General features: G+C 47.0%; 1 protein-coding gene across 1 annotated transcript in view; it reads right to left on the bottom strand.

Annotated features, from left to right (window-relative positions):
* Window positions 1–321: 321 nt before the first annotated feature.
* The window catches only part of BRI3BP (BRI3 binding protein), a 29,127-nt gene continuing 14,174 nt past the window's right edge, over window positions 322–15,274 (bottom strand). Inside the window, exon 3 of the mRNA XM_035016822.1 lies at window positions 322–5,239. Coding sequence (XP_034872713.1) covers window positions 4,818–5,239 — 422 coding nt within the window. The 3' untranslated portion in view covers window positions 322–4,817. The remainder of the gene's footprint in view (window positions 5,240–15,274) is intronic.

Genomic DNA, 15,274 nt, shown 5'->3' on the forward strand with positions numbered 1-15,274 from the left:
ACATTGGGCTCCCTGCTCAGTGGGGAGTCTGCTTCTCCCTCGGACCCTCCTCCCTCTCGTGCTCTCTGTCTCTCATTCTCTCTCTCCCAAATAAATAAATAAAATCTTTAAAAAAAAAAAAGTATTGGTTGTTTATCTGAAATTCAAATTTCACTGGGTGTGTCTGTATTTTATCTGGTAACCCTCCTTCCAATTGAACACATCAAGATTATTTGACTCTTCTCAGACAGGGGAATAGAACCATAAAATCACCATTACATGTCAAGACTGGGGAAGACTCCACAAATGCTTGGTCAGAAATAATGAAACATATTTAAGAAATCTGTACAACAAAATTACAATAAACGTTTATTAAGCTGTAATTTTCACAATATTTTCATTCCGTTCTGAAATCAGTCTACAAATATCTCTACAGAACACTAAAGCCAGTGATTTAATAAATAGGAGGAATGTAGGTACCATTTTGCAAATAAAATAAGCCTTATACATTTATGTCTATATTTGATATTCATAGAATCAGTTTTCCAAGGCTTACGGAACTAAAGGGTGCACACATCACATACACACACACCACCATATTCAAATCAAATGGGTTTATATTAAGTGTGAAATCAAATGCTATAGAAAATTTACTATCAGATACACAAAATATGAACTGAATCATGAATACACTGTTGATAATGGACACCATACCTCACAAATATGATTTCCAGTTAAGAGGGGAAATAGTTGCTTCGCTGGATTTTAAGTGAGCACTAATCACCGTCACCACCACAAGAAATCAGTTTAATTACACGGTATCCAGAGATTTAACACACATGCGAATATTAAAGCTGACAGTATAACAAAAACTTTAAATCCGCAAAAAGACATTAGAACATAGGGTCAATGACATCATTAGCTGCCACAGGTTTTTCAGTAGACGACGCAAATGACAATCAGCCTTTTATGCCACCACAATGGCAAAACCAGTCCTGGTATATCTCCTGCAAATCGGGGAATCATTGAGGAGGAAAGCACAGAATTCAGTGCGCTGAACTAAGTTTGTTTATCCCAGATACTGTACATCATATTGACGGCTGTCCAATACTAATTTTAAGGGTACTACGTTAGATCCTGCAAAAAAATATATAATTCTATTACTCACTATTCACCAGTGAGAAGCAAAAGTCCAATTACTCAGATGACCATAAACAAAACTTTGCAGAATGGAGATATATATATATATATATATATATATATTTTTTTTTTTTAAAGTTGTGGAAGGGGGAATGACAACTTAGGGCCTTAGGAACTCCTTCTAACATGAGCCAGTTAGACGGCCAGAGCTGGCTTTTGGGTTAAGTCAATCAAACCTCATCAGGGAGGGGTGATCAGGTGCCAATCATCTAGAGCAGCTTAAGAAGCAGAAGGCGTAGAAATGAAGCGGTTCGGGATTGCCACCAGGCACAGGGTGTATGCACCATGTTTTCGATGCTGCATTGGCTACGTGACATTGTTCCTCACCTCTCCGTAAGGCTGCTGAGTCAGAGACAGACTAGCAGCCAATGGGGTTTACATCTTCCCCACGAGCCTACCCTCAGCAAAGTCCTAGTGTAATCCTCCCAACCACTGACCCCAATCTGCACGTTTGCCCCTGGCACCCAGGAGGGGTTGTTCGAACGTGGTCACCTCCCACGACCACAGTCATCAAGCACGGACCCCCTTCTCTGATTCCCGACCCTGCACATGAAGGGCTTCGGGGGGCCCTGCGTGGCATGCAGTGCCCATTGGCTTTAGGGAACCCTGTGACAAACCTTCTTTCAATGGTATTGGCCTCCCGTGCCAGTCACCCAGTTACCTTTCTCAATAAAGACCGTGGCACAATGCACAAGACCGGCTTTCGAGAAATTCTATCGCTGCATTTTGTTACCAGAAGGGATGGGGGTAATCGCTGAAACAGAAAGCCCCAAGCCCCCAGAAGGCTGATGATGCCGATCCTGGTCGCTGCGGGGAATGTACTGATGGAGGCCGGTGCGCCGCGGAAACACCTTTGTTAGCTCTCAGGGCAGAGGTCACTGTCAACCCAGACTCCGCAGCAGCCGCACAAATCCAGCCAGTCAGAGAGAGAGTTGGTCCTTTCCCTTTTCTGTTCGTGGCGTGTGTCGGGACACTGAGGCACTGGGAAATAAACACTGATGAACTTTAAGAGATCTAGAAAACAGAGTTGTAGTGACAACCCATTCACAGTAGTTCTCATCAGGATTTTTTACATCACATTGACCGAAGGGTTGCACTAATATGTTCTATGGCCCGGGAGACATAAAAAAAGGGTTTCTCTTCCAGGTATGAGCTATGGTACAAAAATACATTTTTTTTTTCCATGTACAAAAGAGAGGAAAAAGAAAGAGATGGGGAGCTCTGGGAGAGGCCAAGTACCCTAACAAACTTCCATGGAAGGGAGAAAGAAAAAAAAAATCCCAAACTATTTGGAGGTAAGAAGATGCCCAAAACAAAAAGCAAACATGTGCATCAAAGAGCAAGATTTATCCAGATCTAACATCCACGATTCCTACCCAAATTTCAAATAACGTTCTGCCCTGAAGTGATACGCCTATTTAACTATAGGTTCTTTCATTGAAAATAAAGCCACCTTTCATCTGAGTGTATCAGATTCTAAGACTGGCCTCAGAGCCCACACTTGGCTCATTGGGTAAAAGTGGTGCATCTTCCCAACAGCGATTTCTAGTTGCTGCTCCCGGTCTCAGCGCAACGGGGCCCAGAGGCACGAGCCGTCCTTGATTTACTGGAGATTAAAACAGTGTTCCTGTCTACACCTTCAGGCTTCGTGTGGGAAGGTGGCAGGGGGAACGAAGTGGATATTCTATCCAGACCCATGACAGTTGAGGACTTTAAAGCCTTGCGCACCAAATGCCAATTCTCCCCCCGCCAACGTGGGCAAAGCAATGTTTTATTTAGTACCAAACACTCCCAATACACAAAAGCCAAATGCACAAAAGGAAGGAGGGCAAGGATGGCCTCCCCGGAGGCCTTATTCTGTATACCCTGTGCTAAAAGAGATTTGTCTGGAAGTATCTAAATGGCAAAACTGGAACAGCTTCGATCCAGAAACCACGGGCTCCAGATGCCCATGGATAAGGATTTGCCCGAGCACACCCTGGAGAACAGGTATGCGTTTCAGGACATGAACCAAGTTTGGGTCCCATTATGTGCACCTTAAAAGCAGAAGTTTCATCAACATTCTCAAAAACAGCTGCTCCTGTTTTCCCGATACTTGCAACCCAAAATAAAACTTCCCGGGAATACCGCACAAGAGTTGACAGACAGCTGGGTTTTCTCCAGAATGCTATGTGGACCGTGCGCTCTTGGTTCTGCCCAATCTGACAGGGGTCTCTGCAAATCTGCATACAGGGGCTCCGTGAGGGGACCCCCGGGGCACAGAGGGGGGCCGGGAAGGATCGTGGAGGGAGTCACAACCCCTGGCCGCCTTCGAAACTGCCTTCCACCAAAGCCTGAGCCTCCCCTCCTTGCTGTGTGTTCCCCGGTGCTTACCGACAGGCCCGGGGGGCCGAGACTGGGGTGTTTCCCTGCACCCGACCCAGCCTCGCAAGGCGCCCCTGCCGAGGCCCCCCACTGCTGTCTGCCTGGTACGTCCCTCTCTGCCCCTGGGCACTACCTAAGATGAGGGCACCACGGACTTCAGACAGAAAGCACCTAACACATGGATGGTAAAAATTTCAGGAAAAATAATTCGGATCTTCTCCAAGGCATGTTTCTTGCTGCTTATTGTTCCTGAGAATGCCTTAGAAGCAGCCACAGACTCGGAAATGTTATTAGCTGCTACGGTTTGTCTTCCTTCCATGGTCCTGAGTCCACCAAAACCACAAGGAAACAAACAACAACCCTGCAGGGCAGACCTTTCGTCCGGAGGTCTAGCTGGCAGACAGCGTCACGAGGGCATCAGATAGACTCCTGCCAGAGGGAGCTTCGGTGCTCCCCCGCCCATGGCTCTCGGCGTCAAACCCCAGAGACGTTTCTTCGCCTGGTCCTTGAGTGTTCCTTTACAAAACGTGGAGGTTAAAATACATCAAAGTTCAGAAGGGAAATAAACAAACCAACCAAGGAATCTCAGGTTTTCCACAAATAATAATCTTTCCTTTTAGAAATATAGTTGACAGGCACCTGGCTGGGGTCACTAGGACCCAAAAGATGTTTAGTTCCGTCCTGGACCCCAAGCGCCCACACCCAGAACCGACAACATCCATCAGCCCAGTCACCATCAACTGAAAGTAACATAAAATGAAGCCCACGGTTTTGGAACATGAGAATAACGCACCCAGACCTCCCCCACCAAGCCCTATGCTGTGAAAACAAATGCTAGCATTGGAGCTTTTAGTCGAAAGTGTCCCATTAGCATATTCTTCCCCTCAATGTAAAGTTTTATTAAACTTGACTCGATCTGCCTTTGTTAAAAAACCTTACAAAAGATGTATTTAAGTGCTTGAAAAAATTAACTTTATGCTCTATGCACAAACTCTTACTATACAGCTAATATGATTATATCCTTTGTTTAAAAAATATTTTTCCCCCACTAATGACACTTGGTGGGTGGTTCTACACAAGCGATCCCGTCATTCCTCTGGGAACGTGTCCTCAGGGTCGACACGTGGCCGGAAAGACCCTCACAGAGCGCCCCCCGCCGTGCTCAGGAACGTTTATTGAGATTGTTTGGGGTTTGGTGCTCTTTTCTTCCTTCTCCGTTTTTGTTTTCTGAGAGCGGGCGCTGGCGTGAGGGGACCCGGCCGGCTGGCTGATTGTCACTTGCCGTTGGCGCGGTCGAGACTCTCCAGCACTTTGTTGAGGCGGATGTTGAGCAGTCTGACCTGGTTCTCCAGGTGCTCCAGCTTCTCCTCCACGCTGGGGCCGCTGGGCCCACTGCGCCAGTAGAAGCCCATGGGCCCGGTCATGAAGTAGATGGCCACCACGAAGCAGAGGGGCAGGACGGCGTTCTCCGGCTCCCCCTCGTACTTGTGCAGGACATACACGCACGACATGGAGAACAGGATGACCCGCGCGACCCAGAAGAAGCGGCCGAACACCACGTGCAGGAGGCTGAAGGTGAAGCCCAGGGTCAGAGACAAGAACCAGTAGGCCAGGAGGACGACGCCGACCAGCAGGAGGGCGCGGGCCGGGCTGTTGGCCACCGAGGCCGGGCTGAAGTACTGGGACAGGTTCGACACTGCGGGACAGAAAAGAGGGACAGTGGCCGGTCACCAGGAGCCAGGGGTTTCTCTCCAAGTGGGGCTCGGGCAGCTCAGCTCCCTTGCTGGGTCTCTACAATAAGATGTCCCCAAAGTCGGCTGCCTCGCGATCCTTTGTGCTAAGCCCTGGGAGACTACCTGCCATATCCTGAGTTTAAGACGCCTTTTTGTGGCAGGGCAGAGCTTACAAATTGACCTTGTATTTCCTCCCTTCCTGTCTTCCGGAGTCACAAACGCCCAATTTTAGGCCGGGTATGCGGCTGCCTAGGATGAAGGCATGTCTGGCCTCCCCTGTAGCTACAAAACCAAACTTTGGTCAAGGAGATGTTTTGTGGTGGCCTCCAGGGGTTTTTCCTAAAAGTAGCAGGAATGTGCCCTTTACCTCCTTTTCTTCTGTCTGCTGGAATGTGGACGTGATGGCGGGAGTGGGAGCAGCTGTCTTGGGCCATGAAGTAAGGGAAGTCACCTATTGGGAAGCAATAAGATGGAAGGTGCCTCGGTTCTGAGGACAACGTGCTGCAAAGCCACCTACCTGCCTAACCACCTACCTGTGAACTTTCACATAGAGAAATAAGCTTCCATCTTGTTTAAGCTGCTGATATTTTGGATCTCTTACTCACAGCCAAACCTAATCATACATGAAGTTCCATCTTAAACATGGAGTGAAATGGAGGAGTTGCATCTTCTGTGTACCCAACTTAAGAAAATTTTCAAACAGAAAAGTTAAAAGGATAGTAAAATAAATACTCCTATTGAAACCACTAGGTTTAATAGTTGTTAACATTTTACCATATCTTGTTTTGTCACATACTTTTTTTTTTTTTACCAAGCCATTTGAAAGATGCAAAAGATCATACTTTGGCATATTTTTTTCCAGTTTTATTGAGCCCTAACTGACATAAAGCACTGTATAAGCTCAAGCTGTAAAGCATGACTTATTACATATATTGTGAAATTACTACAATAAACTTAATTAACATCCATCACCTCATATAGATACAAAAAAATAATAATAATTTTCTTGTCCTGAGAACTCTTAGGATCTACTATTCTCTTAATAACTTTCAAATATGCCATACAACAGAGTTAACTATAATCATTACATTGTATGTTACATCCCTGGGTACTTATTTATCTTGTAATTAGAAATTTGTACCTTTTGACCATCTTATTACAATTCCCCCACCCACTACCTCCTACCTCTGACCACAAATCTGATCTCTTTTTCTATGAGGCTTTTTTTTTTTTAAAGATTCTACATATAAGTGAGATCATACAGTATTTGTCTTTCCCTGTCTGACTTATTTCACTTAGCATAATGCCCTCAAGTTCCATCCACGTTGTTGCAAATGGCAGGATTTCCTTCTCTTTTTATGGCTGAGTAATATTCCATTGTGTGTATGTATCCCTTTTTACCCATTCATCCATCGATGGACACTTATGTTGTTTCCCTGTCTTGGCCATCGTAGATAATGCTGCAGTGAACATGGCGGGGCACATGTCTCTGTGACATAGTGTTTTCATTTCCTTTGGGTATATTCCCAGAAGCGGGATTGCTGGATCATATGGTAACTCTAATTTTTAATTTTTTCAGGAACCCCCATACTGTTTTCCATAGTGACCGCACTACCTGACAATCCCACCAGCAGCACACAAGGAAGGGTTCCCTTCTGCACACATCCTCGCCAGCATTTGTAATCTTGTCTTTGTGACGATAGTCATTTCAGTAGGGTGTAAGATGATATCTCATGTGCCTTTGATTTGCATTTCCCTGATTAGTGATGTTGAGCATCTTTTTACATAACTGTTGGCCGTTTGTATATCTTCTTTGGAAAAATGTCTGTTTGGGTCCTTTGCTCGTATTTTAATCAGACTGCTGGTTTCTTGCTATTGAGTTGTAGGAGTTCTTTATATATTTTGGATATTAACCCCTTAACAGATATATGGTTTGCAAATATTTTTTCCCATTCCATAGGTACTTTTCATTTTGTAGGTTGTTCCTTCTGCTGTGCAGAAGTTTCTCGGTCTGATGTGGTCCCACTTGTTTATTTTTGCTTTTGGTGTCAAATCCCAAAAAAATCATTGCCAAGACCGATGTCAAAGAGCTTACCACCTGTTTTCTCCTAGGAGTTTTATGGTTTCTGGTCTTACATTTAAGTCTTTAATATATTTTGAGTTCATTTTTGCAAGGGGTGTATTATAGTGGTCTAGTTTCATTCTTTTACACGTGAATATCCAGTTTTCCCAGCACCGTCTATTGAAGACACTGTCTTCTCTCCACTGAGTATTCTTGGCTCCCTTGTCAAATACTAGTTGACCAGAGATCCGTAGTTTATTTCGGTACTCTCAATTCTCTTCCATTGGTCTGCGTGTCTGTTTATGCCAGCACTATACTATTTTGATTACTACAGCTTTATAATACAATTTGAAATCAGCAAGTACCACTTTGTTCTTCCTTCTCAAGATTCCTTTGGCTAGTCTGGGTCTTTTGTGATTCCATATAAATTTTAGGACTTTTTTTCTACATCTGTAAAAAAAAAAGCCATTGGAATCTTGATAGGGACCACACTAATCTGTAGATGGCTTTGGGTAAACAACAGACATTTTAACAACATTAATTCTTCCAATCCATGAACACGGGATAACTTTCCATTTATTTGTGTTGTCATCAATGTCTTGCAATTTTCAGAGTGGAGATCTTTCACCTCCTTGGTTAAGTTATTCCTAAGTGTTTTATTGTTTTTGATGCTATTATAAATGGGATCATTTTATTTCTTTTTCAGATCATTCATTGTTAGTGTATAAAAATACTGCGATTTTTGTATGTTAATTTTGCACCCTGCAACTTTACTGAATTCATTGATCAGATCTAACAGTTTTTTGGTGGAGTCTTTAGGATTTTCTATAGATAAAATCATGTCTGCAAAGAGAGACAATTTTACTTCTTCCTTTCCAAATTCCGATGGCTTTGTGTTTTAAGAATAAACATTCTCCTCAAAACCATGATACCATGATTGTAACTAAGAATATTAAATTCCCTATTATTCATCCCCCTGACCGCCACCACTCCCACTGGGATCCAATCATGGTTCATGCACTGCAATTGGCCATGCTGTGTTTGCCATCTTTAATCTAGAAGAGTCCTGTGACAACGACTTTCTGAAGACCAGTTTTCAAGGCTAGTTTTCTTGCAGAGGGCCCTATATCCTGGAGCGGTCTGTCTCCTCATGGTGTTGTTTACCACATTCAAGGGGAGTTCTATCCTGAGTGCCTTCAATGTTCAACCAAAGTTCTCAACTCGAGTGTGTGCCTCAGACTGCCCTGGAGGGCCCTTCAACACACACAGCTCAGGCCCACCCCCAGGATATGGGATTTTGTAGATCTGAGGTGGGCCTCACTTTGAGACCTACTGGCTGATGCACAATCCACTCCATGCACGAGGGGGAAGGCATGAGGGGAGAGGTGGGACATAAGGATTTGAAGTGAGCATGAGATGGAAGACTTGAACCTTTCTGATGCTTTAAATGCATCCACAGCGCAACTGTCTCCCGTCCTCCCTTCACCCCCAGCGGCCTGCCGCCTCCAAAGTGATCAGATTACTGTGCATCAGCTGGCCACTTCATGGGGCCCAACCTCGGAAACTAAAACCTTGTGCAAGCTGAAGGCACGGGGTCACCCAGCACTCACTCCCCAAATGCCAGGGTGCTGCACTCCTTCATTGTGCCTTCCGGAGGCATCAGGAGCATCTGACTGAGTGTGGCTTTGACTTTGGAGTTTTCACACTTAACCCCAGCAAAAGATGAGACAAAACCAACTGTTTTGGTCTTAGGACTCCCAAGAGATTTTGTTTATATGGGTTCTATCTATTTATATTTATCACAGTATAAACTAAAACTAATTTCTAACCAATTGTTTTTTAAACACTGACCATTTTATTTTAACTTTTATTTATTAAGTAATCTCTACCCTGGACGTGGGGCTCGAACTCACCACCCCGACATCAAGAGTCACATGCTCTTACGACTGAGCCAGCCAGGCGCCCTTAATAAATTCTTAATTTATTTTTTTTATTATTTTTTAAAATAAATTCTTTTTTTTTTAAAAAATTTAATTAATTATTCATGAGAGACAGAGAGAGAGAGAGAGAGAGAGAGGCAGAGGGAGAAGCAGGCTCCCAAGGAGCAGGGAGTCTGCTTCTCCCTCTGCTCCTCACCCCACTCTTGTGCTCTCTTTCTCTCTCTCTCTCAAATAAATAAATAAAATCTTTTTAAAAATAAATAAATAAATTCTTAATTTAAAAAAGAATTTCATTGGGGGTGTCTAGGTGGCTCAGTCAGTTAAGCCTCTGACTCTTGATCTCAGCTCAGATCTTGATCTCAGGGTCATTGAGTTCAAGCCTCATATTGGGCTCCACACTGGGCATGGAGCCTACTTAAAAAAAAAAATAGGGGTGCCTGGATGGCTAAGCGACTGCCTTGGGCTCAGGTCATGAGTCCTGGGATCTAGCCCTATTTCGGACTCCCTGCTTGGCAAGGAGCTTGCTTCGCCCTCTCCCTCTGTCGCTCCCCTTGCCTATGTTCTCCTGCTCTCTCTCTGTCAAATAAATAAAATCTTTTAAAAAAAATAATAAAATAAAGTAAAATAAAATAGAACTTCATCATGATTTTGTACTTAGATATACCTCATATTTTAAGGCTAGTTTTTTCTTAAAAATTTTTTTTTATTAAATGGCCTTAATTTTTCAGAGTTTTAGATTTACAGAAAAATTAAGCAAAAGGAATAAATTCGTTTTTAAATATTATTATTATTTTTTTAAAGATTTATTTATTTATTTATTTGACAGAGAGCGAGAGCAGGAACACAAGCAGGGGGAGTGGGAGAGCGAGAAGCAGGCTTCCCGCCGAGCAGGGAGACTGATGCGGGACTCGATCCCAGGACCCTGGGACCATGACCTGAGCCAAAGGCAGACGCTTAACGACTGAGCCACCCAGGCGCCCTCGTTTTTAAATATTATTATCAATTTGTTTAAAAATAACAGTGAACCCATTATAGGTTCACACAAATAATATATTTCTCATGAAAAATAACTGCTTTCCAAAACAAAACCCCAAAACCCCCCACAATGAAAACAGTGGAGTTGTTTTGCGTTTTTACAAATCTCTGTAATATCCGCTTTGAGAGAGGAGGGCTGGATCCTCAGATCTGGTTTTGAATCCACAGAAACAGGATGCCAGCCACAGAGGTAGGCCACAGATGTAATTTAAATATTTCTAGTGGCCACATTAAAAAGGGCAAAAAAGAAACAGGTAAAAATTAATGTGAAGATACTTAGCCTAACGTATTCAACATATTATCGACGTGGAATCGATGTAAAAAACTATGGAAGCACTCCTTGAATGCCTAACCTCACGGTATTCCCTGAGGGGCCTCAGGGAACCCCCCCCAGGGCTCCTCAGAGCATACTTTGAGAACCGCTGGACTAGCCTCTTACATCCAAAGCCACATAGCATGTACTATCACGTTATCAAGGGGCCAAGTTCGGTGACCAGTGGGCCCAAGGACCCCCAGGGGGAATACCAGACTGGGGCAGAGAATGGTTAACACAGGTACAGCGACTCTAATAAAAACTGCACTTCTCTCCAGCGAGGCTCGTAAGGAGCACCCTGCCTCCCGTGGAGGCCCTAAAAGTCCTAAATAGGACCTGAGCAGCTCTAGATGTCCTGCCTGTATCTGCTTCCTGGGCCTGCCACAGTGAAGAACCACTGGCTGAGTGGCTCAGACAAGAGGATCATATTCTCACACAGCATGGAGGCCACGAGTGTGAGGTCAAGGTGTCGACAGGCGGTGGCCTTCTGAGGCCGTGAGGAAGAATCCATCCCAGGCCTCTCCCCGGCTTCTGGGGTATGCGGGCCATCCCCGGCCTTCTTGACTCATGGAAGCATCCCCCGATCTCTACCTTCATCTTCACGTGACCTCGGTGAGGTCGCCGGTCATACTGGATTAGGGGCCCACCCGATCCAGAGCCCAGGGAGAGCTGGCTCTGAGCGAAGCTGGGCACAGGCGGCCCTCAGCGTAGAGAATAGGGATTGCGTGAGTCCCAGAAGCGCATGGTGACATATTTTTTAGAGCACAGCCCCTTCGTAAGCCATGGAGTGTTCACGAGGCCTTTACCGCGGGCCAGGCACTGTTCTAACGGCTCTGCACCGATTGTCATCTGGTCCTCACGACGTGCTGAGGACACGTGGCATTTCCCACGTGGGGACTCGGGCGCAGAGCGTGACTTGCCCCAAGTCCCACAGCTAGAGCGGGGCGGGGCTGGGATTGCGATGCAGGGCGTCTGGCGCTTGGAGTCACCCACTACCTGCACTATCCTGATGCGTGGTCACAGCATGTGTGGGAAGTGGCTTCCAAGCCTTCAGAGAAAGCAAACAACTTGATGAAGGCATGAGACTTAAATCCATCCTTCCGACTCCTGGACAAGGGCTCCATTTCCCAGAACAGTGGCTTGAGCCACCAGGTCTAGAGTGGGGCTAACGCCATGGTGTCCATTGTGGTAGCTACTGGCCACGTGCGGCCACGGAGCGCTTGAGATGGGGCGAAATGGAACGGAGATGTGCTGTGTCAAATGCAGGCTGGCTTTCGACAGCTTAATACCCCCCAAAATGTAAGATACCTTAATAATTTTTTGTATTGATCAAAAGTTGAGATGACAATATTTTGAACCTATTGGATCAACTAAAACACCTTATTAAGTTAATGTCTTTTTACTCTTCTAATGGAAACTGGGACGTGTAATACCATCTGGCATTCTATTTCCATTGGACCGCTCTGGCTCAGGAGGCTCCAGGACCCTGAAAACTTCTGGAGTCGGAAGTTAGAGGATTGTACTCATGGAAACATTTTGCACCAGAATATCCAACTTTGGGATACAGTTTCCTGCCTTTTGCACACTCAAACTTCTAAGCCTAAGATGCAAATTCCAAAGGCCTTTGGATGCTTTGAAGCTGATGCACCAACTACGAGGGGAAAACATGACGTGGAAGGGAGTTCTTTCACCTCTGGGATGTCCAGTGACCCTGGCCGTGAACACAAGCACGTGGGGCCTCTGTGGAACGATACTGTTCTGATCCTGTCCCGTGTAATCAGGAGGCTGTCGCTACTCTAGCTTTCCGTTCCAAGCTGCGTGCAACTTTTTGCAATCAGGCTCGCTTCTGCAGGGCGCGTCGGTCGGGGATGGAATCTGGGCAGGTGGTGAATACGGAGGCCGAGCAGGTTGCACGCAGTTGCTGTATCTGTGCTGTGTGTTGACTCAGCCTGACTCCCAGGAGGGGTCCCCAGCAGCCCCAGGAGGGTGCAGGTGGCACAGCATCCTCCCAAAGGGCCGTCCCGCTGCCGCGGATTCTTTGCCTGAGCGGTGAGGTGCCCTGAGCTGGTCTAAGGTCTCTCACAGGTTGAACTCGGTGATTCAAGGCTGGAGTCAGGTTCCCAGGGGCTGAGGGGGGACGACAGCGGGTGTGAAGCAGGGAGCCCCACCTATGGGGCCAGTCTCCAGTCCATCAGGTGGGAGTGTCAAAGGCAAGCAGGAGGGCTCCCAGAGACCCTGCACGTGGCCAGGGTTTCCCTCAGCCGCTGTAACAAATGACTAGATGAGGTGGCTTAAAGCAATAGGAATGCACTGTCTTGCTGGCTGGGGGCCAGAATTCTGAAATCAAGGTGTAGGCAGGGCTGCTCTCCCTGAGCACTCCACAGGGGTCCCTCCTGCCTCTTCCAGCTCCTGGGGGCTCCAGGCGTCCTGGGCTTGTGGCCGCAGCTCTCTGGTCTCTGCCAGCGCCGTCTCTTCTCTGGGTATTTCTGTCTCTGTGTCCAAATTTCCCTCCTCATACAAGAACATTGGCCGTAGGACCCACCAGGATGACCTCATCTTAACTTGATCATATCTGCAAAGACTATTCCCAAATAAGCTCATGTTCACAGATATGGGGCTTCTGGGGTGCTTCTGGGGGGACACAAGTGAACTCACACCAGCAGCGAAGTAGTGGGACCAACAGTCCTCCAACTTTTATGAGCGATGGGCCCCTGTGCACCAGGGGCAGAGTAAGGCAGAGGGGGCAGTCTGGAGGAGATGGGCAAAGCCCCACTCACAGGAGCAGAGATTCCAGAAGGGAGATGAGCAATAAACACACACAGGCGCACGCGTGCGTGCACACGGGACATCACAGCTGGTGAGGGATGGTGGGTGTGAGGACAGATGGGGTCCCTGTACATGGGTTAGTCAGGATGGGCCCCTTGGAGGAGGTGTCATGTGCCAGAGAGCAGAGGATAGGAAAGACTCAGCAGGCAAAGGGCTGAGGGACTGCTCCTGGCAGGGGACACCTAACGGAACCAAAGCTGTGTCCAAGAGCAGGATGGAGGCGGGGGACTGGGTAGGGGGCTGGGCAGATCCTCAGTGCTGACTGTCCTCAGTGGGAGCTCTGAGTCAATTCCAAGTGCGACAGGGGTCACTAGGCAGTCTGAAGGTGAATTACTTGACCTGACTAAGGTTTTTTTTTTTTTTAAATCACTCTATGCAGCAAAAGTTGTAATAAAAACAAAAAACACCCTGGCTATCGGTTGAGAAGGAACCACAGGGACCAAGAGAGGACGCTGAGTTAGGAGGTGTGCAGGAAAGGTTAACACAGCGGGCCTGAGGCTGCTCTCTAGAAAGGTGTGCAGGTAAGTTGGGCCCTTGGCTGGCATCTGGGAACTTGGATTTCTGGAGTGTGATATGGTGATTTGTAATAAGAAGTATATATATTTGGTCTTTGTCCCTATGCCTGGCACAGAGCAGCTAAATCCTTTGGAGTTTTCTAAGGGACGAGAGCGAGAACGGTATCTTGATAATTCAGAACAAGCCCCTTTGAGCCACACCTGAGCACGTTCCAAGGCGGTGACTTTTGGAAAGGCCCTAAGGAGGGGGGCTGGGTGCTGGGAGAACCAACTGTGAGGAGGGGGCTGGGATTTCTGTCCCATGCCCTGACCTCCAGGGAGGGGAGAGCGGCTAAAGGTTGAGTCAATCACCGACAGCCAAGGACTCGGTCAATCATGCCTCTGTCACGGAGCCTCCATAAAGACCCCAACAGGACGGGGTTTGGGGAGGTTCCAGGTCGGGGAGCTCAGAGAACATTAAGGCTCCCTGGCCCTTCCCACGGACCTCGCGCTGCATATCTCTTCCATCTGGCTGTTCCTGGGTTACATCCATCTATAACAAACTGGTGACCTAGTTAAGGAAATGGGTTTCTGGAGTTCTGTGAGCCGCTCTAGCAAATCAGTCAAAGCCAGGCAGGGGCGCGTGGCCACCTTCGATCGAGAGCCGGTCACTCAGAAGCACAGGTGGGCTTGCAACTGACATCTAGAGAGGAAGGGGCAGTCTTGTGGGGGGAGCCCTTGCCCTGTGGGTTCGCTCTGACACTATCCAGATAGACAGGGTCAGAATTCAGTTAAATTTCTGGGATGCCTGGTCAGTGTCCATGGAGGACGGAGTTTATTGCTTGGTGGTGTGGAAAAAACACATGTATGGAGGGGACTTCCCTCCATTCCCTCATAAGGGACTGTGCCTGGACTGTTCGTACGAATCACGTGGTTTATGCTAACCGCCTGCTTTCCTGCGGGCAGTCAGGAGTTTTGGTCGGTGCCAGGCGGAAAGTGCCTAGGTGACCAGCCCTAAGAAACACCCCGGGCACTGGGTCTCTAACGGGCTTCCCTGGTAGACGACACTTTACACCTGTCGTCTCAAATTGTTGCTGGAGGAATTAGAGCGTCCTGTCCCCCTTGCTCATGGTGCTTTGTGTCCTTGCGCTCTAATAAGTCACAGCCATGAGCATGACCATAATGCTGAGTCCTGGGTCTTCCTAGTGCCTCACCGAACCTGGGGCTGGTCTCGGGGACCTCAACACAGGCTACTGGAGACTTCCTGGCAAAAGAGGTGGCAGCCTGGCCCGGGGCCCGTGACCTTCAATTCAACCGTCCCAGAGGCA

This window comes from Mirounga leonina, unplaced genomic scaffold (genome assembly GCF_011800145.1).
Source record: "Mirounga leonina isolate KUSES-001 unplaced genomic scaffold, KU_Mleo_1.0 Mir_171, whole genome shotgun sequence".
Classification (NCBI taxonomy): domain Eukaryota; kingdom Metazoa; phylum Chordata; class Mammalia; order Carnivora; family Phocidae; genus Mirounga; species Mirounga leonina.